This window comes from Pelodiscus sinensis, chromosome 7, assembly GCF_049634645.1.
Source record: "Pelodiscus sinensis isolate JC-2024 chromosome 7, ASM4963464v1, whole genome shotgun sequence".
NCBI classification, from domain to species: domain Eukaryota; kingdom Metazoa; phylum Chordata; order Testudines; family Trionychidae; genus Pelodiscus; species Pelodiscus sinensis.
Genome location: NC_134717.1, coordinates 73459912 through 73484333, shown reverse-complemented (window position 1 = coordinate 73484333; position 24422 = coordinate 73459912). Strand labels below are relative to the sequence as shown.

Below are 24422 nucleotides of genomic sequence, written 5' to 3'. Positions count from 1 at the left end.
ATGGAGAGTTGGAAGCAAAATGGTCTGTTACTAACCACAGAATGGCCAAGTGGAGTTTCTGCAAGACCCTGTGCTCAGCTGTAGAGCCAGCAATGTGTTACATGTTTCACAGTGGCCCTCACTCTATGGCTCACCAATGCACTCATAATTTCTCCTTTTCCAACCCCAAAACTGGGCAGGGCAGAGCTTATGAGCAGATTCCATCTGCGTCTGTTTTGATCTGCCTGTTAGGGAATTGCCTGGATAGTTTTCTCTACTATATTTCCCAGCACCAAAACCAGCTCCAGTCAGAACATGCTGCAGTGTGTTTACTTAAGAAGCCAGAGAGAGACTCCTCGGCTGATATTGGCAAGCAATGGCACAAACACGTACTCCACAAGGGACTGATTTAAGTGGAATCTACATAACCAGGTGCTTGTTACAGCCTGATTTGCTGGCACCTTAGCAACAAAACACAACCTATTTTCCCATCACAAAAAAGGGCGATTAGTTTAGTTTGGTTTATTGTTTAGTTACTGTCTTTGGCTATAATAGTAGCTAAGCCTTTGCCATTTATATGGTTTGGCTTCCACGCTTTACTCCATTTCATTTACTGCAGCCTATAAATTGACATAGATGCTTGGCAAGTGACAATGCATGAAACAAGGCCAGATGTGTCAGGGCCAGGTCATCCCTCCAAATTTAAGAGCACAAAAGGAGGATTAATGCAGCAGAAAATCAGCAAAAATGGCCCAAATCTGTCAGGTGGGGCAAAACATAGCATCTTGTACCTCTCCCTCCAATCCTAGAGAAGCCCTCTGTGTAAACCCTGTGTATTTGGGGCTCTGTGGGTTTGAGAGTGGAACAGATAGAGGGCAGGTCTGTTCTGAATAAAGGGCTAGCCTTAATTTGCACTTAAGCAGTTAGCAAAGTCATCAAGAATGAAGAGGAGACAAAGGAAGTTCAAACAGGTGAAAAACGCAGTTAGGAATATCTTTCCATATAGACTCTTTGGTTCCTGGATCTCAATTAGGGATGTTAAATTTAGATTAATGGGCTAATCAAATAGTCCACACAATTTCCATCAACTATTTGATTAGTTGATAAAGGTGCCTTCACCTTTGAAGTGTAGCAACAGCCCCAGGGCTGTTACACTTCAAAGGCAAAAGTGCTGTGGGAGCACAGGGCCAATGGAGGACATAAGCAGCCCCCCTGCTGGCCCCGTGCTCCCTGCATAATTTCAAAACTAAGTCCCCAGCTGACCCCAAGCACCATGTGGTGCTGCTGCTTTGAAACACTGTGGGGAGCCCAGTATCAGGCTCCATGCGGAGTTTCAAAGTGGCAGCACCTCATGGAGCCTAGGGTCAGTGGAGAGTCCCCAGCTGAACCCGGGATCCACATAGTGCTGCTGCTTTGAAACACCATGTGCAGTCCGGGGCCAGCTGCATACGGTGCTTTAAAGCAGCAGCGCCGTGTGGAGCTCAGAGTCTGGCCTCAGGCTCCACCCGGAACTGCTGCTTTGAAGCATCCCCTTATCTCCTCCACCTACTTCCTGCCTCTTTCTGATAGAGGCAGTAAGGGGGTGGAAAGCGACTAGTCGACTCGTGTGTCACATATCCAATAAGCATTTGCATTTGCTTATTGGATAGTCAACTAGTCGTTCATATCCCTAATTTCAATTGGAAATATTTTTCAAGAGGGGGGCTAAAACTATGAAAAGGAGGGACAAGCACTGCAAGGCACCCCCTCTCTTCTTGCCTATCACATCCGTTACACCCGATGAGACAAAGGAAGCAGGAATTGGACTCTGGGGAGTGGAGAGGTAGGTCCTAATCTGAGAGTTTGGTTAGTAAGGCACGCTACCCTCGGTTTCCGAAAAAGGGATCAGAAGAAGATATGCAAATTTGCACCGAATTTACATATCTTCTTTGGAAGAGGTTTTTGCGGAAAAAAAAAGCAGTCTAGACGGGGGTTTGAAAGAACCCTGTAAACCTCATTTTTTGAGGCATAAGGGTTCTTTCAAAAAAAGTGAGGTTTTTGCATGAAAACCCTCATCTAGACTGCTTTTTTTTTAATCTTCCAAAAAAGGGATCAGAAGAAGATATGCAAATTCTTCTTCTCAGCTTTTTGGAAGCTGAGGGTAGTCTAGACGTGCCCCTAGTCTGATGAAAGAAAGTGATAAGAAACTTTGCTTGACTCTACTAATAGTTAAGTTAGGCTTTAGTAAGTGTTATCTTTATTTCCTTGTAACCCTTCCTAACTTTTATGCCTTGTTATTTGCACTCACTTAAACACTCTTTTTGTAGTTAATAAATATGTTTTATTGCTTGAGCTAATCAGGGTGTTCAAGCTGAAGTGTCCGTGTAACTATCTGTGGCAAGAATTTAGGTGCATATTATTTCCTTCAAGGAATAAGAGATTCAGTGTGTTTGCATTGTCCAGGAGAGGGCTGGAGAGTATAGGACATATGCTTCTGAGGGAAAATCTGAGACTGGAAGTGTTTTGGGGTCACCTGTGGTAAACTTCAAGGCAGGTAAGAGCTAAGGTGTGGCTGGCTAGTTGCAGCACATGGGTGTAGCTGGAAGCGACTTACATGTTGGAGGCTGGTTGTGAGCAGCAAGGCATTGGAAAGGACATCCCCCGCAGTGACACAGCTACATATTAGTTTGGACTGTACCTGGTATATCACACCCATGGATTCCTGCTTTGTGCTACCAAGCTCTAAGGAGGTAAGGGCCAGGCCGAAATAGAGGAACAGCATGCAGGTCACCCAGAGTGACAGGAGGGGACAGATTCAAGCTGAATTCTCCAGCGCTCTGTGGATGCCCTGAGATTTGAGCAGATCTCTGAACATACACCAGGTTTGAGGGCCAGGCCCCCAAGGTGAGGACCAATCCACCTTCACCCAAAGGGAACTCTCAGAGGGGAAGCAGAATATTCTGAGTCACATTAGCCCTACCCTGGGATTTCATACAAGGGCAAACTCTAGGGCTACGTCTACACTGCGTATTGTTGTGCATTCTTCCTGAAAATGAGCGGCAGAACAGCTCCTGCGCAAGAGGGGGGTTTTGCTCAAGAAGGAGCAGTGTAGTCAGCTCCTTCTTGCGCAAAAACCCCTTCCGCAAAAATGGTGGCTCATTAGGTATGCAAATGAGGCATGGCAATATTCATCGCCATGCCTCATTTGCATATCTTCTTGTGCAGCAATGCGCAGCGTAGATGTAGTGTAGGTGTGTAGCTCTCATCATATTCTCTGCTGCTTGTTCTGTTTGTGCCGGGCCTGGTATATACCGGCGGTGGGGAACTGTTCTCATCCCTCTATTGTTTCCAGTGGGGTGCTATTGCAACTCACTGACATCTTTGGAAAAACTGGCCCTATGCATCTAGACACCTAAAGATTCAGAAAGGTCCTTAGTAAGATTTTCAAAAGCACCTAAGCAGGTCTGAGTCCCATTGAAATCATAGGGCCAAAGGAGATCAATGAGAGCCAAGCACCTAACCTGTGTAATATTTTCAAAATCCCTCTAGGTGCTCATCTGCAACTTTTGGTGCCTAAATACCTTTGAACATCTCAGTCTAGCGACTCACTTATGAAATGTTGGAAGCAAAAGTAAAAAACAACTTTTATAAAATGCAACAAATTACAAAAAGTAGAAAATTAAAGATACGTCTCCTCCTCAGCAGCAGCTACCATAGTGGGTAAAATAAATCAGTGACTGGCCCGAAAACCACACAGACTGAATCCCTTATTTCAAGGGCAGAAGAGACCATTGTGATCATCATCAGTATTCTCTTCCCTGACTTGGTTTGCCAATGTCAGGCTGTATTTATATGAATCCCTCTGGATACTGGTGACATGAGTTCACTTTTGACTTAATCCACTGTATCAAGAGCTATATTCATTCCTTAGGGAATGTCTACACTGCAACACTATTTCAAAATAACTAATGCTATTCCGAAATAACTTAGTCCGTGTCTACCCAGCAGGAAGTTATTTCGAAATAATGTCAAAATAATGTCAAGCTGGAGGACTTCTTACTCTGACTCCTGTAACTCTCGTGGTACGAGGTGTAAGGGAAGTTGGAGGCAGAGTGCGCTATTTCAAAATAAGTGCTGTGTAGACGCTCCCAGTTTCAAAATAAGATACACAATTGACATAGCTCAGTTTGTGTAGCTTATTTCAAGTTAAGCCCTGCAGAGTAGATGCACCCAAAGAAATGGAGGAAGTCAGTGAAGTTATGCCAGGGATGAATCTGGTCCACTGTGACTCCACTCTCGCTGCATGGATTCACTGGTGACATGTCATGATCTTTTGTTCTGTATCCCACACTCAGGGTGTGTCTAGACTACAGGGTTTCGTCGACAAAAGTGGACTTTTGTCGACAAAACTATACCTGCATCCACACTGCCTTTGAGTTATGTCGACGTATGTAAACCTCATTCTACGAGGAATAACGCCTTTTGTCGACAGAGTTCTGTCGATAGAAGGCATTATTGCATCTACACTGTCCTTTGTGTCCACACTGTTATGTCGACAAAGCAGCTTGCTTTGTCGACAGAACTGGCTGTAGTATAGACGCTCTTTGTTGGCAGGAGCTTTGTTGACACTATCTGTTGACAAAACTTCTGTTGACGAAACCCTGTAGTCTAGACACACCCTCAGTATGCAGGAGCTGTTTATTACATCCTGGTGATCTGCTCTGTATTAGCCATTCCCATCCCTCCTTGTCCTCTGCACCAAGTCACGCTGCCTGACAGTCATGCTGGACTTCGGTCCCTTGGGAGCTCACTCTCTGTTTCTCTTGACCCAGCTCCCGCTGAGGTGGAAACAAGATCAGATCCGATATTTCAGGGCTGGGCAAAAATACGGCCCGGGGGCCGGATCCAGCCCCGCAAGCCAGTGGATCTGGCCCGGGACCCCTCTGCCGGGACCCTCAGGCACGTAGCTTAAAGCTCAGTCTGCGCATCTCTGCTTTGCAGGGAGGGGGAGTCTTTGTGCGATCTCCCCACCCCCAGCCCAATCCTCAGCTCTGATTGGCCAGAAACAACCGGTCAATAGGAACTGACCCCAGCAATCTCTCAGCTTATTGGTTGGAAACAACCAGCCAATAAGATCTGAGAGATTGGCCTAGAGGATGGGAGCAGCGCAAGTCTCCCCCCCCCCCCCCCCCGCTGAGAGCTAGGTGGGGCTTGCAGCTGCAGTTGTAAGTGATTTGGGGCTGCAGCAGGCAGGGAGCCCAGCCTGCCTTGGGGTGCTGCTGGCTTAGGTAGGTGCCTCCCAGCCAGTGCCTGCCTCTGGCACCCCAGCCCCTCCTTCACCCCAACTCCCTCCCCAGGTCACCATCCAAACCCTCTGCAACCCCCTGCCCCAGGTCATAACTCCCTCCCAGATGCTGTACCCCCCCCCCCACGCCTCCCACAGGCCAGAATCCTCTCCTGCACCCAAACATCCTCCTAGATCCCGAACCCCGATCACCTGCCCCAAGTCACCACCCACACCCTCTGTAGTCTTCACCCCCTTTCCCCTTCTCCCAGATCACAGCTCCCTCCCAGACTTTACACCCCCTCCTAGTACCCCTCTCCCAGACCAGAATCCTCTCCTTCACCCACCCTGACCCTATCCCCCTATCCCCTGACCCAGGTCACAACCCCCTCCTTTGCTTAAACTCCCTCTCAGACCTCACACCATTTCCTGCACCCCAGTCCCTTATCCCGTGCACCCTTCTGTGCCCAACCTCCATCCTAGACACCGCACTCCTCCATAGAAAAGTGCCGCCCTTGACCACTTTCCAAAATCTTGAAGTGGCCCCCTGCCAAAAATGATTGCCCACTTCTGCTATATTTATTGATTGAAAAATGTGTCCATCCTATGCTTTGGAAGCATAGAGATTATATAATTGAAGCAACAATTCAGATTCATGTTAAAAAATAAATTCTCTTAAATGTCACAGAACCCCTGACAAAGCTCCTTATCAACTATTCAACCTTCAATTCCCTTCCACACCACACAGACAGCTTGGGAGAACAAAGGGAGACATACAATGATGCGAAGGCCATGAATCTCTGCTCTGGTGAATCAAAGTGGGGAGTGAATTCTATAGCTCAAGACTCTCACCAAAAAGAGGCTGTTTCTAGTCTCTCACAACTCAGGATGTGAGAACCATCAGTGATAATAACTGCCACAGTATCACACAGAGAATGAGATGGTCTGAGAGAACCAGGTCCTAGGGAGTTACAGATTGAAGCCCACACCTTAAATGCCATCTAGATATTTTTGGAAGCCATTTTAGATCACTGTAAATATAGACACTTGTATGGGAACAAATTCATTACTAGTGTAATGCTACAGAAGTAAATTAATTGACATAAGAGCTAAAGACTGCCCATAATCTGTAAAGTACTTTTGGGTTCTTCTGAAGGGAAGCCTCTGTATAAATTAAAGAAATTATCAGTGAAGAAATCAAACAGATTAATCAGTTCAGAGCCTGATTCAGCCAACCCTCTGTTTTATGATTGCTCATTGTTAGCTGTCAATAAAGCTGCAATGGCAAAAAAGTATAGTCAACCAAATAAAATGCAGGCTCCAGTGAGTGTAATACACTATGTAAAAAAATGTAGCTTATTGATCAGTTTGTGTAAACACAGAATAATTTAAAATAAAGACATAAAGCAAGGAAGAGGAGGAAGCTAACACAGTAATGTTTCCAAAGAATTAATAAAAAAAAATCCATTACCATCTCCGTAAAGTTATCAGCACAGGCCATACGAATCTGATCGACAGTCAGGGGGCTGTTCAAGGTGAAGGTCCCAGTTAATCCTCTTTCCTTCCGCACAGCAGCCACTGCATCCCAGATAGCAAAGAACACAGAACATCCCAGGAACAGCCCTGCCTCACCCATCCCCTGACAGAGAACAAGGACAGACACACAAGTTTACTTGAGAAGCTGATAGACAACAAGGGGCCAGATCCTTAACTGACAAACTCTGAAGTAGTTCCATTGAAACTACATTGACTTGCATCTGGTCAATTAACATCAATAGACGTAGGCTAATTTATACCTGCTGAGGAGCTATCCCAGACACTTAAGTTTTATAAAAACACAGCTGGACACAGTAAATCTCCTCAGGGCTCTGAGTGGTTCAGACCATGGAAGAATTGAAGACAAGGATTTGGCTAATAATACTTTTTTTTTAATTCACAGCACATCTCCACTATAAGCAAAAGTTCACTCTGAACAGGACTGCATCTGCCACACTGCAAAGCAATAAAACAATTCTGAACTTTCAGTACAAATACACTTTCTACCCAAATTCCTTACAAACGGATTTCATTCTAGTTCCTGAATAGGTAAAGTGTACATTGGATTTCACCAAAGAACTGCAATAGTTTCTGTATCTAGCATCCTTTCCATGAGAAAATGTCTGTTTGCTCTGAACCAGCGTTTCTTAAACTGTGTTCCATGGCACAGCAGTGTGCCGCAAGGCAGTCAGAGGTGTGCCGCAGAGAGAACAGAAAAAATTCTGCTCCCCGCCCCTGCAGAGCCTGTAGACAGTTCCTGCTGCGGTTGCCTCCCCTCCCCCTCAGCCCGCAGGACAGCCCCTATCCCACGGGGCCTCAGCTGCTGCGCAGCCTCCTCCTCCTCCTCCACATGTGCAGGTGGCAGCTTTTACAGCAGCTGAAAACCTACCCACTATTACCATTTAAACGCCACTCTAAGAATGTAATGGGTGCATACATGCAGTATCTGGCACACTCGAATCTCAGACTTTGATAAGGCCTTTCTAAATACTAAGCACATAAGAGGAAGACAAAAAAAAATCAAAATATTGTATAAAAATAGCCCCCATTTTCACAGCAGGTGAATTTATAAAGGTCCTTCTGCTTCTAGAGGTATTACCAGTGCCTGTGGTGTTTCCCATTTTAAGAATAGAGGACATCTCTGAAACCTGTAATATCGCAATAGCTGGAAAGCACCTTTTAAATACAGTACATCATATATGCACTTTGGTAGCTGTAACCAAATAACACGCAGAACTTGCTCTGACATTCTACAGCACAGCTAGCTTGTTTACCTTGGAGGAGTAGATAGCAATTGGGTTTCGGGAGTTTGGCAGCAAGTAAACCCTGAGCTGTTCGGGTATGTCACAGACAGCAGGGATTTTATACGTATCTGGACCCAGAGTGTACTGCTTTCCTTCAGGGGAGAACTTAATTTCTTCCATTGTATACAGTCCAACTCCCTGAATAAAGGCACCTTCAATCTGAGGGAAAAATGTACACAATTTCTGTTTTCATTCATTTTAAAATGTAAAAATGTGAATGCAACAAAACTTTTAGATTTGCAACATTAACTGGTTCCTTTCCTTCCATGGCAAATGGGCCAAAGACCAATGCTAAACTAAGCAGAACCATATAAGGCTAAGTTGTATTCATACAAATATTCCTACTGGGTCAAAATCTACTCTCCTTTACCCCAGTGTAAATTCAGAATAAAGTCACTGATATCAGTTGAATTATTGAAGATTTATATCGGTGGAATGAAGAAGAGAATCTGACCTACTGATTTCCATGGCTCTACTCACAGGACCAGGATTTTGCCCAAGAATTGTAATATAAATAATGTATTCAGTCTAAGTTAACACACATTGAAAAAGGAATTGAGCATGGCAACTGGCATTTCTTCCTAGAAAAGTTGTTGCACACTCACTTTTAATCTGAGAGGATAGCCAAAAATTAGGGGTCTTTTAAGTTGTTCCACATAGGAGGAGAAGAAATTGGCAATCAGGTATTTCTATGACACAGTTTTGTTTGTTCACAAAGAATGTACATAGTCGGCTGCGTCTAGACTGGCATGATTTTCTGCAAATGCTTTTAACGGAAAAGTTTTTCCGTTAAAAGCATTTGCGGAAAAGAGAGTCTAGATTGGCATGGATGCTTTTGCGCAAAAGCACTTTTTGCGGCAAAGCATCCGTACCAATCTAGACGTGGTTTTGCGCATGAAAGCCCCAATCGCCATTTTCGCCATCGGGGCTTTTTTGTGCAAAACAGTTTTTAGCTGTCTACACTGGCCCTCTTGCGCAAATACATTTGCACAAGAGGGCTTTTTCCCGAACGGGAGCAGCATAGTATTTGTGCAAGAACACTGACAATCTTACATTAGATCGTCAGTGCTCTTGCACAAATTCAAGCGGCCAGTGTAGACAGCTGGCAAGTTTTTTGCGGAAAAACTTGCCAGTCTAGATGCAGCCAGTCCTGTTTAACTGAATACAGTAGGCAATGAACAGCAGACTATTCCAAGCCTGCTTTTTTGGTCCATATTCTGTTCGTAAACAATTTTTTCTCAGCGCTACATTTACTTTTGTTACTGTCTGTTTAACTTTCTCGTGTTGGGTGCTTCACTTGCAAGCACTCTCTCTCTTTGTCATACACACAGCCCAAATCAGGTGCACAAAACAAAGCCTAAGCCCCTGCTTTTGACAACTCCTGGGCCACCTGAGTCAGCATCTATTTCACTTTTCCCAGTGCCTGTTGTTCTGGGTGTTACAACTATTTTTTCAACCATCTGGTTACAATGGCTTCTTTACATTTGTCCTGCAGCTGTCACACCTCATCACGTAACAAAAGATTGAATTTAATCTGAAAACAGGCCTAATTCATATTTGTGGTAGAAAGTGTAACGCCTATAGTAATGTCTGGGCCTAATTCAGTGGTGGCATAAAGAGTAGTGCAAGTTGGACATAAAATTGGAATAAATAGTAAATTAGTGTAACTTGCACATATTTAGCAAGGTTGGGTAAGTATGACGGGCATCATTTTTTGGCTAAAGAGAAGGGAACGCAGGTACAGGAGGAAGAGTCTATAAGGGGAGGGCATAAGTTAAGGCAAGTCTCATATTTGCTTTACATCATCTTCCTAGTTGCTTGCCCTTCTCCCTACCTGTACCTTTCTGCTCTGTAAATAAATCTTTTGCGTACCGCCTCTGGCATTCTATACCTTGAGGGAGCGTCTTGTAACTCCCTGTAACTCCCAAGAAGCCTGGCCAGGCAGTAGCAGGACTGGCAGCCCTGCTGGGGCCAGGAGCCTGGTCTGACCAGCAGCAGGAGAAGTGGCTGAGGGCCATCAGATAGGCCAGGAGTGGAGCTGGGCTAAGGGGCTGGAATTGACTTCCCCTGGTCTAGCAAACTCCCTCATTCAGGATTGGTCAGATCCTGAGGGTACTGGACCAGGAAGGCCCAACCTGTGGCCGCAAATGACAGACTGGTTTCCCTGCTGTGTGCCAATATTGGCGTAGGAAGGATGTAAAAAAAACCAGACAAAAACTCCATTCTCCCATCCTAGTAAAAGAAAACAATTTTTCTGATTGTATTGCCACTACCAGAAAACTTACAGCCAAATCTTGGTCCTATTGAAGGCAATGTATTACATATGACTTAAACAGAACCAGGATTTGACCCTCAGTAATTATTTTTGCTATCTATGGAGAGTGAGGTAAAGATAAAGAGGAGACGAGAAGAGGGATTTGTGACCTAGTTCTGTGGTATGTCGAGTCCTTTCTGCAATGCCTCAATTCCCAGTGACGTCTGCAGGACCAACACTCACCACGCTTCAGAAAATGTTCATGTTGCAGTAGCAGGCCACTTAATTTGTTATCATTAACATGTGCAACAAAAAAGCAAATATTGCCTAAATGAGCCCAATCCAACAGCTAGTAGTGTCAATGAATAGTCTCCCGTGGACTCCAGTGGCCACTGAGGGTGTATCTAGACTACACCTCTCTGTCAACAGAGGGATACAAATCGAGCATGTCAAAATTGCCAATGAAGCCAGGATTTAAATATCCCATGCCTCATTAGCATAAACATGACCACTGCTTTTTTTTCAAAATGGAATTTTTTCAGAAAAAAACAGCAGTCTAGATGTGGATCTGTCAAAAATAAAGCATTGATGGATCCTGTAAACCTCATGTTTTGAGGAATACAGGATGTCGAAAAAAGCTTTATTTTCGACAGATCTGCATCTAGACTGCCGTTTTTTTTCCCGGAAAAACTCATGTTTAGAAAAACTTGTCGGCCACGTTTATGCTAATGAGGCATGGGCTATTTAAATCCCGGCTTCATTAACAATTTCAATGTGCTTGAATTGCATCGTTCTGTCGACAGAGGGATGCAGTCTAGACATAGCCTGGATTGGTTCCCTTAAGGGAAAGTATTTCAGTGCAAGAAACAGCTATCACTTTAATATCTCTAGCCAAGCATTCATATGGAAGTACTGGTACATACCTGTCCTATATCTACAGCTGGATTTATGCTGAAACAAGCATCCATGACTATGTCTGTTCTGATGTTCTGTTAAACAAATATAAACTGTTGTGGGTACATACTTTACAAACAATAAAAATAGCAGATTTTAAAGAATGTGAACCCTGTAAAATAGTATTCCACGTTAACAGCAAAGTATTGCAGATTTATTCTGAAGCGCAGAAGCAAGCTTCAAAGGCCCTGGATTAACACACGACTAATCAGTTTAAAGTGGCTTTGGTGAACACACATGAGCATATGGCAACTGAAATGCAACATTTGCACCTGGCGCTGAGGTAAAGAGCAGCCCCATAATGAACTTGTTGCTTATTCTCTTAGTAGAAGCCCCGTGTTTGGATTGTGGTGGTTAGCAACCGCCAGAGTTAGGTTGTGAGTCCAGACATGTGGCAAAGAGCACTGTGCCCAAAGAAAGAAATCCTAATAAGTGGCCACCTGTGGACAGGTTCAGTCTGCGAGATCTCATTTAAAAGTCACACAATAAGGTGGTTGTGCTGAGTTATGTTCTTTGTCATCTCCTATTCTACTGGACTTTCTCATCCTCAGTCTCATTAATTAGCACCAGATCTTCTTTCAAGAACGTTAACGAAGGAGACTGAGAATGACAGAGCCACTCAGAACTATCTTGGCACTTTCTTGAGACCATGTAATGAATGCCACTTCTCTGTTTTCAGCAAAAAAGCAAGAGAAACAATAAGTACATCCAGTACTTTTTTTTTTAAAGAAAAAAGGTGCCGGTACTCAAGGCTCAAAATTGTTGAGCAAAAAAAAAAAGGAAAAGTTGTTGAGTGAAAACAAAAGTCACACCAGGGCCGTCGCAGTCCCAGGGCTGTGAGTACATCCATGTAGCCCTGGAGGGAGACATATAGGAATCTAACCAATGTACCTAAGGCCATTTACCTTGTGCTCTCCTGTCAGACAGTCAATTTCCACTTCAGAACAAGCAACTCCAAAAACAAAATATGGGAAAGGTTGGCCTTCCCCTGTGTCCCAGTTCATGTTTGCCACATAGCCTCTAGTGGAAATAAGAGCATCATTCAGACTGAGTGAGCAATGTTATTTAATCTCCAGCAACCCCAACCCCACCCTCTCAATTGTAGAGCACATTGTCATGGCAATCATGTGACAAGAGCAGTTTATATCCTGCTCCAAGCCGGCTATTTTCACAGGCTCTGGCGAAGAAGGTTCTTAGTGTCGCACCCTTGCTGAGTTTCTGCTGCACACAGGAAGACAGAGAGGCTAGGAATGGCAGGCTGTGCAGAAGACTACATTGGATGGTCCCACCTGCCAAACACCTAGCATAGGATGAGATATATAGCAGGGGACAGTGAGCATGGCATGGGGAGGAGGCCTTGCATGGCCTTGTCCTTTCCTGGCTGCTGCCTTCATCCAACATGAAGCCTGTTTATTTGGGCTGTGTGCTATGTGCGGGATTTGTTCTTCAATAGAGAAGGAAAAGGGGAGGGTGAAAGGAATGGAGAAGGCGAGAGGGGACACTTATCCTCATTTGGCACACCACCAAGCTCCACACCTATGATCCTTGATGCCAGTAATTTCAGGAAGACTAACAGTGTTCCTTACCGGAAGTAGCCAGTAGCTGAAAGACTCACACTTTGTACATGAGCTTCGGTAATCTGCAATAGGTACATTTAGCGTTAAAGGTGAATAGAAATTTAGGTAAAGAAATAAAAAATTTTATTTACATTAAAAAGAAAAGTAACAATGGGAAGAACTAGGGAGCAGAATGGGACAGCAGAAACCCAGATGACAGAACAGAAGTTACTGCATTAAGCATAGTTTAGATCAATTTCACAGCCTCCGCTTTAGGGGGTTGTGCTGGTGTCACATTTTAAATAAGTTCATTTCTAGTTCAGATCAGGCCCGATGACTTGCTGGTGATGACTGAGGGAGGATTAAATTTTGAGTTGTTCATTCTCAGTTCTGTACTCACCCTACTAGACCGTACCACTCTGACTTGGTCTTTACCACAGCAAGAAAACACCTTCATACTTTACAGACGAATCAATCAGAATGTGTTTGTGCCCATTGATATAAACCCAGACTCCTAGGGTATGTCTACACTGCATCCCTAGTTAGAACTAGGGATGCAAATGGAGACAATCGAAGTAGTTAATGAAGCGGGGATTTAAATATCCCGCGCTCCATTAACATGATCTCGCCAGCGCGCTAGTTCGAATCACAGCTGATTCGAACCAGGAAGTGCGCGCCGGGATGCGTTAGTTTGGACTAAAGCCCTTAGTCCGAACTAATGTTACTCCTCATTTTTGGGGGAGGCTCATGGCACTGGCACGGGGCTGGGCTGCAGGGTGCAGGGCTCATCTGGGCCTGTGGGAGATAGGAGGTGCCAGGAAGCCCAGTTTGGGAGGGCAGTAGGGGCCCTAAAATGACCTTCCCTAATCCAGAAAAAATCCTTCATCTAGGACAAGTCAGACCCCGAGGTTGCCAGACCAGGGAGGTCCAACCCCTACTCCCAGTCTCCTCCTGCACTCTCCTTCCTGGCCAGACACGCTACCCCCAGTCCACTCCTGCATCCCTCCCTCTTGGCCAGATACCCTACCCTCACCCTGCTCCTGTATCCACCATTGCTCCTGCACCCTCCCTCATGGCCACACACTGCACCTTCCCTTGCTCCTGCTCCCTACCCCTGGCCAGACACCCGACTCCCAGCCTGCAGTCCAGCCCCGTGCCAGTGCCATGAGCCTCCCCCATCTCCTACAGCCCAGCTGAGCCCCTCACTGGTTCTCTGCGCCCTCCCGTCTGTTCCCTACACCTCCCCAGATCCCCCTTATTGCCCAGATGAATCCTGCACTTGAATTCCCAGTGTCCCACACCCCATAGCACAGCTGAGCCCCCTGCCTAGGTTCCCGGAACTTCCCCACCCTCCCTCACAGCCCAGATGAGCCCTGTGCTCAGGTTTCCGGTGTCCCATCCACAGCCCAGCTGAGCCCCATTTCACTTCCCTGCAGCGCCGCCCCCATCATGCAAATCACTTGCTTTCCCATGCTCCCAATAGACACTGCCTCCTGCTGCTCCTATTGAAAAGGAATTGTCCTTGACTCCTATTCCACCAGTGAAGGAGAGGGAGGGGAAACACCAGCACACAGCTTCATTTGGAGACTTGGGGCTTTTGGGGACATTTCAGTGCTTCATGGGGACACTGCTCTCTTGCTGCAGGTTGCCCACCACTGACCTAGCCCGTGGGTTTTATAGTAATGTAAAAAGCACACTGACCCAGTCCTCCCATTTCTTTTCAGGGTTTTTATTAATGATGGGTTCCAGGCGTTTCCGAAGAATCCGACAAGCATCCTGGAGAAGAGAGAGATGGGAAACAATTAACAGAGAACAGAAGATGAATTCAACAGCAACATCAGCACCATCTGCTCTGAAATTTCAAAACCCTAGAGCCACTAAGCTGGTGGTGGCTGTCCCCGGGGGAAGGGAGGGAGAGAGGCTCAAGCCCTTGACCTCTGGTGGTGGGTACCTTAGCCACTGGAGTATCCCCCCAACCTTTGTATGTACTGGGTCCCCCTTATTCATCCTATGTCCCAAGGGAAAGTGGTAGCTTGCCAGGAGTCTCTCCTGTCCACCTCTCCCATTTCTGTTCCATGCTGCCTTTGACCAAAGGCTGTTCAAAACGAGTGTGATTTGTGTCCATGTCATTCTGAGTACCATCGTTCCATTACAGCTCCTGAATTACATCCCTTTCTTCTGTGTTCTACTAGCTGACCAGCCACAAAAGCAGCACTTACCAAAGAGCAATCTAGGTGTCTGTTCTATAATATAAGGAGATATACCTATCTCACAGATCTGGAAGGGAGCTTGAGAAATCAGAGTCCAGTCCCCTGCCCTCATAGCAAGACCAAGTACCACCCCTGACAGATTTACCCCAGATCCCTAAATGACCCCCTCAAGGATTAAACTCACAATCATGGGTTTAGCAGGCCAATGCTCAAAGCACAGAGCTCTCCCTCCTCCTTATGAAAGTAATTCATTTGCACACCCATGCTTAACAGAAGCTGCAGCCAAGTAGAAGACAAAGAGCCTGGCTCTCATCTCCTACTGATTTTACACCAACATTATGTCACTAGCTCTGGTCAATTTATAGTAGTGTCAGCAGGAGCAGTCCCAAAGTACACAAAAAGCTAACGGAGCGTCATTCTGACAGTAATCATGTCACCAGATGCACATGAAATATATTCTGAGATCTTTTATCAGCTTGGCTACGTCTACACTGGCATGATTTTCCGGAAATACTTTTAACGGAAAAGTTTTCCATTAAAAGCATTTTCGGAAAATCGCGTCTAGATTGGCAGGACGCTTTTCCGCAAAAGCACTTTTTGCGGAAAAGCGTCCGTGGCCAATCTAGACGCGCTTTTCCGCAAAAAAGCCCCGATCGCCATTTTAGCCATCGGGGCTTTTTTGCGGAAAACTGCACTGTGCTGTCTACACTGGCCCTCTTGCGCAAATGATTTGCGCAAAAGGGCTTTTGCCCGAACAGGAGCAGCACAGTATTTCCGCAAGAACACTGACAATCTTACATGAGATCGTCAGTGTTCTTGCGGAAATTCAAACGGCCAGTGTAGACAGCTGGCAAGTTTTTCCGCAAAAGCAGATGATTTTGCAGAAAAACTTGCCAGTCTAGACCTTGTGTTTAAGTATCCATGCTGATACAAGGACCAATTAGTTCCTCCAACAAACAAGCATGAGAGACTCTGAGACGAAGGCATAGATATCTATATCAGTGGTGTTCAAACTACGATGATGAAAGAAGTGCCTATGTTCTGAGTGAGATGCATTATTTGAAAGAAATAATAAAAATAGTAACCTGGACAGCTTTGCCATTGACTTCGGAGCCAATTGATCCTGCTGTGACTATCGCATTAGGAACAGTTATTGTGCTTGTTTCACAAAAGTGTACATATGACAATGGTACCTTCAATTCACGGCTGGCAATCTGTAAGTAAAGTAAACAAAACTATATCCAGTCCCACTGAAAGAGAATAGTACTGACTCAAGAAAAAGAGCATTGCTGTTACTATATATACACAAGACTGAACTTGATAGGGGATGTCTAGTGTGACTGTGACAACGTCAAGCACTAAAATCTTATTCAGCTGCTGATTTTGTACCGCTCTACCCTGATGACATGCATATAAGTGTCTTAATAAGAGGTGGGAACAACTGGGAACAGCTACATTAAAGAAAATTCTCCTATATCCTACATTTTCCTACCCTTTTCCTCAGAGAAGGTAGTATCCAGAGAGTGGGTTGGAGAGTTTTGTCTCAGATATTTTCCTGGATGACCTGTTCTCTCTAACTTGACTTTTATTGCATATAGGATACTTTGGGTCAGATTTTAAATATACTGATTAGCTCTTTCTTTATTGGAGTTGAAATCTTACCCTTCTTTCTGCCTAGTCAAAGTATTTGAAATGATTAGATTAGTTCATATTTCTAATTTGCAATATGTAACTGCATTGTCAGAGATATATTTCATAAGCATACCTAATTTCACTCCCAAAGTGAACTACTTTCCCCCTACATTTGATTCCTCTGCACTTTTTTGGTTACAGGCACTTATATCAGAAATTCAGAATCTTTGGCCTCATGTTATCACTGTTTACACTGGAGGAGTTAACCACATAGCATTATAATTTCCTGCATGAATAATTTGTTTTTCCCCTCTCATTTTGGAACCTCTTCATCTGTTGTGTTGTACATTGAGGGTATGTCTAGACTACATGGCTCCAGCGACCGAGCCATGGAAACTAGTTTCCCCGACATAGTCAATGAAGTGGGGATTTAAATAATCCCCGCTTCATTAAAATAAAAATGGCCCCCGCGCTGTGCCGACAATCAGCTGATCCGGCACAGGGCGGCAGTCTAGACACAGATCGGTCGACAAAGGCTTCCCTTGTCGACCGATCCACGTCTAGACTGCCGCCCTGTGCCGGATCAGCTGATTGTAGTCTAGACATACCCTGAGTGCCTAAATACCTTTGTGGATCCGGACATTAGTATTTGAACTTACCCCTTCCTGAAGCCTGGCTTTACCCGTAATTCAAAAGCATTAATGCAACATAAGCCTTAGCTTTCAACCTTAGCCTCCATCCTGACGTTGGCTGTTGTAGGGTTTCCCTGTCCAACCTCTGAGCACCATTCCCCTTCTCTAATGATGCAATCTCATGAATCTCTCTCTCATATTTTGATCTTTGTTCAAATAGTTAATTTCTGTCTAACCTGTAATATCTTGGTGTGAATTCCTTGTCCCAGTTCAATTCCACCATGAGTCACCAGCACAGACCCATCTGTGTAGATATGAACCAGAGCTGCAGCCTAAGGAAAAACAACAGAAAATCGTTGGTTGTTTCATTAAGACAGACGCTAACATCAGAACCATTTTTAACAAGAGGATGTACCAACAAGAGCAGAGCCGGAGTCAGATTTCATTCCTAGGGTATATCTACACTACAGAGTTTTGTCGGAAAAACAGCCATTTTTCCGACAAAACCTGAGTTACGTCCACACTGCAATCGCGTTCTTCCAAAAGTAAATTGAAAGGACAGAGGGGTTTTTCTGACACTGATAAACTTCCTCTTTCTATGAGGAAGAAACCTTTTTCTGAAAGAGTTCTTTTGGAAAAAGGCGTGTGCGGATGGGGAAGAGGGAGTTCTTTCGAAAGAAGAGGAAAGAAGAAAAAGCACAGGTGCCCTGGTGGCCACTCCATCCATAGTAATCACAGCTTACATGAGAGACAGTGTCCATTCAGTGTAGACGCTATCTTTCAAAAAAGCAGATGGCTTTTTCAATGCGCTTCGGCAGTGTGGACACTCTTTCGAAAGAAGTTTTTTTGGAAGATCTTTTCCAGAAGAACATTTTTTTTTGTTTTTTTTTAATCATTGTGAAACTGGGTGCCTGAGCCTAGTCAACATCTCACTTCTGTTGTGAAGTATTTTTAGCATCACACGCCATTTGCCCCTCATCCCCAATCAAAAGAGGAGAAGGCAGTGTTTGATTCTGGGCTGCTGGTCCTTGTGGACGGTAGGCAGAGTACTGACTTTCTGTGGAGGAGTGAGTGATGTTGACATTTAGAGGCTTGCCCACAGGCAGGATAAAAGACCTTCTACTATGAATTGCTACAGAAAATCTCCTTTAGATCAAGTGGTAGAGGCCTGTATCTTACTACCCCCCTCAGGCAAACATTCAGGCTGTGTCTAGACTGGCAAGTTTTTCCACAAAATCATCTGCTTTTGTGGAAAAACTTGCCAGCTGTCTACACTGGCCGCTTGAATTTCCGCAAAAGCACTGACGATCTCAAGTAAGATCATCAGTGCTTTTCCAGAAATACTACGCTGCTCCCGTTCGGGCAAAAGTCTTTTTCCGAAAGACTTTTGCACAAAAGGGCCAGTGTAGACAGCACAGTAGTGTTTTCCGCAAAAAAGCCCCGATCGCGAAAATGGCAATCGGGGCTTTTTTGTGGAAAAGCGCGTCTAGATTGGCAGGACGCTTTTCCGCAAAAGCACTTTTCGCGGAAAAGCGTCCTGCCAATCTAGACGCGCTTTTCCGAAAATGCTTTTAACGGAAAACTTTTCCATTAAAAGTATTTCCGGAAAATCATGCCAGCGTAGACGTAGCCTCAGGCTACATCTACACTGCAGGCTTCTTGCGCAAGAACAGCCATTCTTGCGCAAAAACTTGCAGAGCGTCTACACTGCACGCACGTTCTTGTGCAAGTCAATTTAAAGTATAGTGTTGTAAAACAGGGCTTCTTGTGCAAGAGTTATTCCTCTCCCCACAAGGAATAAGCCCTCTTGCACAAGAGCTCTTCCTGAAGAAGGCAGTGTGGACTGGCAACAGGGGTTTCTTGCGCAAGAAAGCCCTATGGCTAAAATGGCCATGAGAGCTTTCTTGAGCAAGAAAGCATCCACACTGCCATGGATGCTCTTCCACAAAAGCACATGGCAGTGTGGATGTACTCTTGCTGGAGCTCTGGGGTCTTTAAGGCAGCACTTTCAAAGCTTACCTGGTGGTAACGGGTAGTAGTAAATCCAACTGAAAACTTCATGGGTATAATAGCAATCCCTTTCTTCCTCCAGTAATTATGCTTGTTAAATTCTTCCACAGCTGTTTTCCTGCTGTAGTATTCAGATTTCTCCAAACATTCTTTCCAACATTTCACCAGGTTTGTTGCATCAAACTCTTCTTTGAAGGGGGTTAGATTAACTCCTTTGTACATGTTTATCTCCCTGATCTGGAAAAAGATCAATAAGCTGATACAAAATACTTATGTAGCGCCAAAAGTGTACACAACACTTTACAAATATGACACATTCCCTGCACTAGAGTACTGGTATTCAAAGTGCTTGAGTCTGTCAGCCCTATTCACATCAAGTAGTACTTACATACCTGAGTAGTCACAATGGCAGTACTACTCAGTATTGCTCACCCCTGATATAGGCAGTGGGATAGGGAAATACGAGCAGACATATACAGGGTGAAGGTAGAAATAGAAGGGAGCAAGTTAAGAGAAGAATTAGAATACAGTAAGCTCAGGGGACCAGGTGATTGGAGCTGTTGGTGAAAACAAAGAAATGGAGACAGAGGGGTTGGTAAGAAAGGTGAGAAGTGCAACTGGAGTTTCAGGCACCAGCCAGATGTCCAAGAAGGGATGTTAGGTAGGCAACTAGAGACACCTGACTGGATGGAGAGGGCAGGGACTCTATAACAGTGATTGGAACTGACCAGAGCACTTCAGATGGAAGAAATAAATTTCTATTGACCTGTTCTGTCACTGTGTAGTGTATTATTCCATGAACAGCCCCACTGACATCACTAAAGGTACAGGTTGCACCTCTATCAGTCGGAGCTCAGCAGGAGCCAGGAAGGCTGCTGTGCAGGTGGCTTGCAGCCTTCAGCCCCGTTGGGCTGCAAAGGAGGGTGGGAAGCTCAGCATGAGCAACCCAGCTGGCTGCCCGGGGGATTGGGAAGCCCGGCGTGGCTTAGCTGGGATGTGGAGGGGCGGGGAAGGCCGGCACATGGCCCAGATGGGCTAGGAGGAGGTCAGAGGGGAGTGCAGGGTAGGGGAGGGGACAGGAAGTCTGGCGCGTGACCCAGATGTGCTGTCAGGGGAAGCCCCATGGGGCGGCAGGGCAGGAGGTGGGGCTGGCCACAGAAGGGCCAGACATGACCTCCCCTGCATGGGCAGCCGGTTTGTTAAGTGGAGGAAGGCCAGGCACAGCCCCGCCCACACTCCACTCCCAGAATGCCTGCTGTAGGCAGGGGCCATGCCACACGCCTTCCACCCTCCATGAGGCTGGGCTGGGCCATGCAGAGCACCCTCCTCAGGGGCTAGAGAGGCTGGGGCCATGCCGGGCACCCTCCATCCCCCCACCCCAAGGCGGAGGTGAGTGTGTGCCCATCCGCTCCCCTCTCCGTGGTTGGTAAGGGGCGGGGAGAGCGTGCATGCGGCGTACTGCATACACATGAAGGAAAGGGAATAGGCAGAGCCTCAGCATATGGGGCGGGGCTGGAGGTGGGGCTCCACCACTTTTGCCTTCACCATCTGAGACCAGGTCCCAAGGGTGCCAGACCAGGGAGGTCCAACCTGTACTATTTTGCATGAGTAAAGGTGGGAGGATCTGGCTCAATATGAACTACTTCACTAGAAAGAGCTTGTGAAGGCCTAGCTCCCCATACTTTTGCCACAGGAGTTTTGAGGGCAGGAGTAGAAGCTGGCCCTTGCTAGGTCTCATTTTATTGGTTAAACTGAGTTCATTTACCTCCTCAGGTGGCAAGTTGGTTTTGGCGGCCACTGCAGTTATCCAAGATTCTGTAAACAAACCCGCTTGCGGGAAGCCAAAGCCTCGGAACGCTGTGTTTGATGGCAAATTGGTCTTGCAGGCGCGCCCCCGGACTCGAAGGTTAGGGATCTTGTAAGCATTATCCGTTTTTAGCACAGCATACTCAATTACCTGGAGCAGGAGAGATTTTGTCTGTTAAAGTGGTTTCTTTGACTTTAGAATTACAGTGAAACCTGGGTTAGGAAACCATCCAAAGGACTGACAAAATGGATTGCAGGTATAGTCTTTTCAAATCTTTCAGGAAGTGCACTACCATGGGGTTGACACATACTGAATGTCCAAGGTCTCCCTGGTGGAACACTGAGGTAGCCACTAGGGCTATGTCTAGACTACAACCCTCTGTCGCCAGAGGGATGTAAATTAGACATACTGAAATTGCTAATGAAGCGGGGATTTAAATATCCCTTGCTTCATTAGAATAAAAATGGCTGCTGCTTTTTGCCAACGTGGCACTTTGCCGGCAAAAAGCGGCAGTCTAGACGGGGATCAGTCGGCAAGAAAAGCCTTCTCCGACCGATCCCTTATGTCTCGAGCCACAAGGTTTACAGGATCGGTCAGAAAAGGCTTTCCTTGCCGACCGATCCCCGTCTAGACTGCCGCTTTTTGCCGGCAAATTGCCACTTTGGCAAAAAGTGGCAGCCATTTTTATTCTACTGAAGTGCGGGATATTTAAATCCCTGCTTCGTTAGCCTAGATGCAGGGGCAGCCCGTGAGCCTAGGCAAACCAGGCAGTTGCCTTGGGCGCTGCTGTCCCGGGTGCCCGATGATGACGTCACAGGGGGCCAAGGTGCCCCATGATGACGTCATGGTCATTAACGGCCGTGCAGGCGGGGGCGCTGATAGCGCCTCTGCCTAGGGTGCCAGCTGCCGCAGCCGGCTTCGGGCCACTCCTGCCTAGGTGTGCTCTGATGGATGAGCTTTCTATCCCTTTGTGCTTAAGATGCAGCAGGCACTCCAGGATAAGTGGGTTTAAATTATCCACAGATCTTGCAGTGTTCATATTAGCGCATTTGCTAAGCAAGTGAGACAAGGTTCCAACACCTCCATGGATCATAAAAAGGAACTGAAGGGGGAGTAGGTAGGCAGTGTCTTATATTAAGTGCCATGAAGGTGCCACTCCAGAGGGCTCCCCAGCTGACCTGAAGGAAGCTGCTAAGGGAAAAAGTTTCTAATGTTCGTGCATGTGGTGTGCTCATACCTGATTGGAATCAACATGAACAAGCACTCAAAGATGAAGTCACACTTAACAAGAAAAGACTCGTTACTTTCCATACACAAGTCTGTTCAGGACATCTTCTTCCTATTTTGTGGCCAGTGAAGTTACCGCCAATTTAGACCAACTTACCAGTTCAGATTCATCTCTTGTACATCCAGCATTAATGTAGCACTCAATATCAGCAACTGTGATTCTACCATCATTCATAAATCCTACCTGAAACATTGTAACCAACATATTAGAGGTCTTTTCAGTCATTTATGACAACTTGTTCTTTGTAACTAAATCTACCTGTATGCAAGTTAAACATGATACTCAGACATCCGAACTAAAGCTTGGCAAAACTTTTCAGACAGATAGTGTATTTGCTGAAAAATGCCGTTTCAGATCATCAGGAAGTAGTTGTAAATCCTATACAGATTTGCTATACAGTTTAGGGCAAAATAATGAACTATTGGGTTAGATTTGCATTTGGACAGAGACATCATTCACAAAGTGAAGAGGAGAAAGAGATGGTGCCCTTCATACACAGTAATTAGAGCACTCACCTGGTATTGTGGGAGAGCAGGTTAAAGTCTTCACTCTGCCTGATTTGGGGCAAGGACTTGAACTTCGGTCTCCCACATGTCTGCTCATCGCTACTGGGCTATGGGGCATTTGTGAATGGGGCTCTCTCAAACTCTCCTGTCACCCACTTCATACAACTAGTCAAATATTCATTAGAGCCATGGTCCCCAATCACTAGGCTGTGAAACTGGTGCTGGATCACCAACTGCTGACTGTGGCCCACTGTCAGGTCATGCCCATGTCTTGATGATTGGCTCGGTGGGAATCTAAGTTCCCTGTAAGCTGCCCACCCAGAGGTTTGGGGCTGCAGTGTAGAAAGCTTCCTGACTGGAGAGGGGCACTCCCTCAGCAGCAGAAGCTCCCTGCTCCAGACAACGAGCATGCTGGTAGGGAAGGGGACATAAGGAGGAGAAAGGAAGGAGGGAGGGAAGGAGGGGGCCAGAGGGAAGTGAATTTGGAGCATGCAGTAAGTATGGGAGAGGAGAGGTTTGATTACAGTGATCTGATTACAGCAGCTTCCTGGTCTGGGAGAGAGGCAGCAGACTGCACGGGGTAGGTGGGGGAAATGAGGGGCAGTACTGGCATCTGTGCAGTGCGGTGGGGACAGAGGGGAGTTTGGGGTGTCTTAACTTGTTTCCCTCTGAGCTGCAGACAGCAAGAGTCAAACCCTGTCTGCCTAAGCACAGCAGCCATTGCTGGGCTGCAGACATAGGACTCTCTCCTGGGGTGGAGCAGGTGTATGGCAGGGGTGGGCAAGCATGTTTGATCGGGGGCCAACTGGAAGTGCTAGTAAATAAACACAACTATGACATAGTGGGTATCACAGAGACTTGGGCTACGGCTACACTGTAGCCTTCTTCCAGAAAAGCTTATGCAAATGAAGCACGGCTTCTTTTTGTGCAAAAGCCTCTTGCGCAAAAGCGGCTGCTAATTAATTATGCAAATGAAGAGTGGCGATATTCCACGCTGCTCTTCATTTGCATAAGCTTTTCCGGAAGAAGGCTACAGTGTAGCTGTAGCTTTGGTGGGATAATACACATGGCTGGACTATTGATAGACAAGGGTACAGCTTGCTCAGGAAGGATAGGCATGAAATAAAGGAGGAGGTGTTGCCATATATATTAAAAATGAATACACTTGGACTGAGGTGGAGATGGATATAGACTACAGAGTTGATGAGAGTCTCTGGATTAGGTTAAAAGGGGTAAAAACAAGGGTGATGTCATGCTAGAGGCCTACTGCAGACCACCTACCCAGGTAGAAGAGGTGGATGAGGCTTTTTTAAATAGCTAACAGACTCTTGCAAAGTGCAGGATGTGGTGGTGATGGGGGATTTAAACTATCCAGAAATTTGTTGGGAAAGAAACACAATAGGGCACAGATTCTACAATAAGTTCTTGGACCGCATTGAAGACAATTTTCTATTTCAGAAGGTTGAGAAAGTTTATACGGCATAGACTACA

The 24422-nt window shown here is 45.8% G+C and overlaps 1 protein-coding gene across 2 annotated transcripts in view; it reads right to left on the bottom strand.

Annotated features, from left to right (window-relative positions):
- LOC102453236 (aldehyde oxidase 3) overlaps window positions 1-24422 on the bottom strand; it is a 93781-nt gene that overhangs the window by 5441 nt on the left and 63918 nt on the right. For both annotated transcript variants that reach the window (XM_006117936.4, XM_075934288.1), the window contains 11 exons: window positions 22522-22608; window positions 21096-21287; window positions 19340-19567; window positions 17557-17652; window positions 16142-16270; window positions 14548-14622; window positions 12877-12929; window positions 12196-12310; window positions 11260-11325; window positions 8053-8241; window positions 6714-6881 (listed from right to left, as the gene is read on the bottom strand). In XM_006117936.4, the coding sequence (XP_006117998.2) occupies window positions 6714-6881; window positions 8053-8241; window positions 11260-11325; window positions 12196-12310; window positions 12877-12929; window positions 14548-14622; window positions 16142-16270; window positions 17557-17652; window positions 19340-19567; window positions 21096-21287; window positions 22522-22608 (1398 nt within the window). The remainder of the gene's footprint in view (window positions 1-6713; window positions 6882-8052; window positions 8242-11259; window positions 11326-12195; window positions 12311-12876; window positions 12930-14547; window positions 14623-16141; window positions 16271-17556; window positions 17653-19339; window positions 19568-21095; window positions 21288-22521; window positions 22609-24422) is intronic.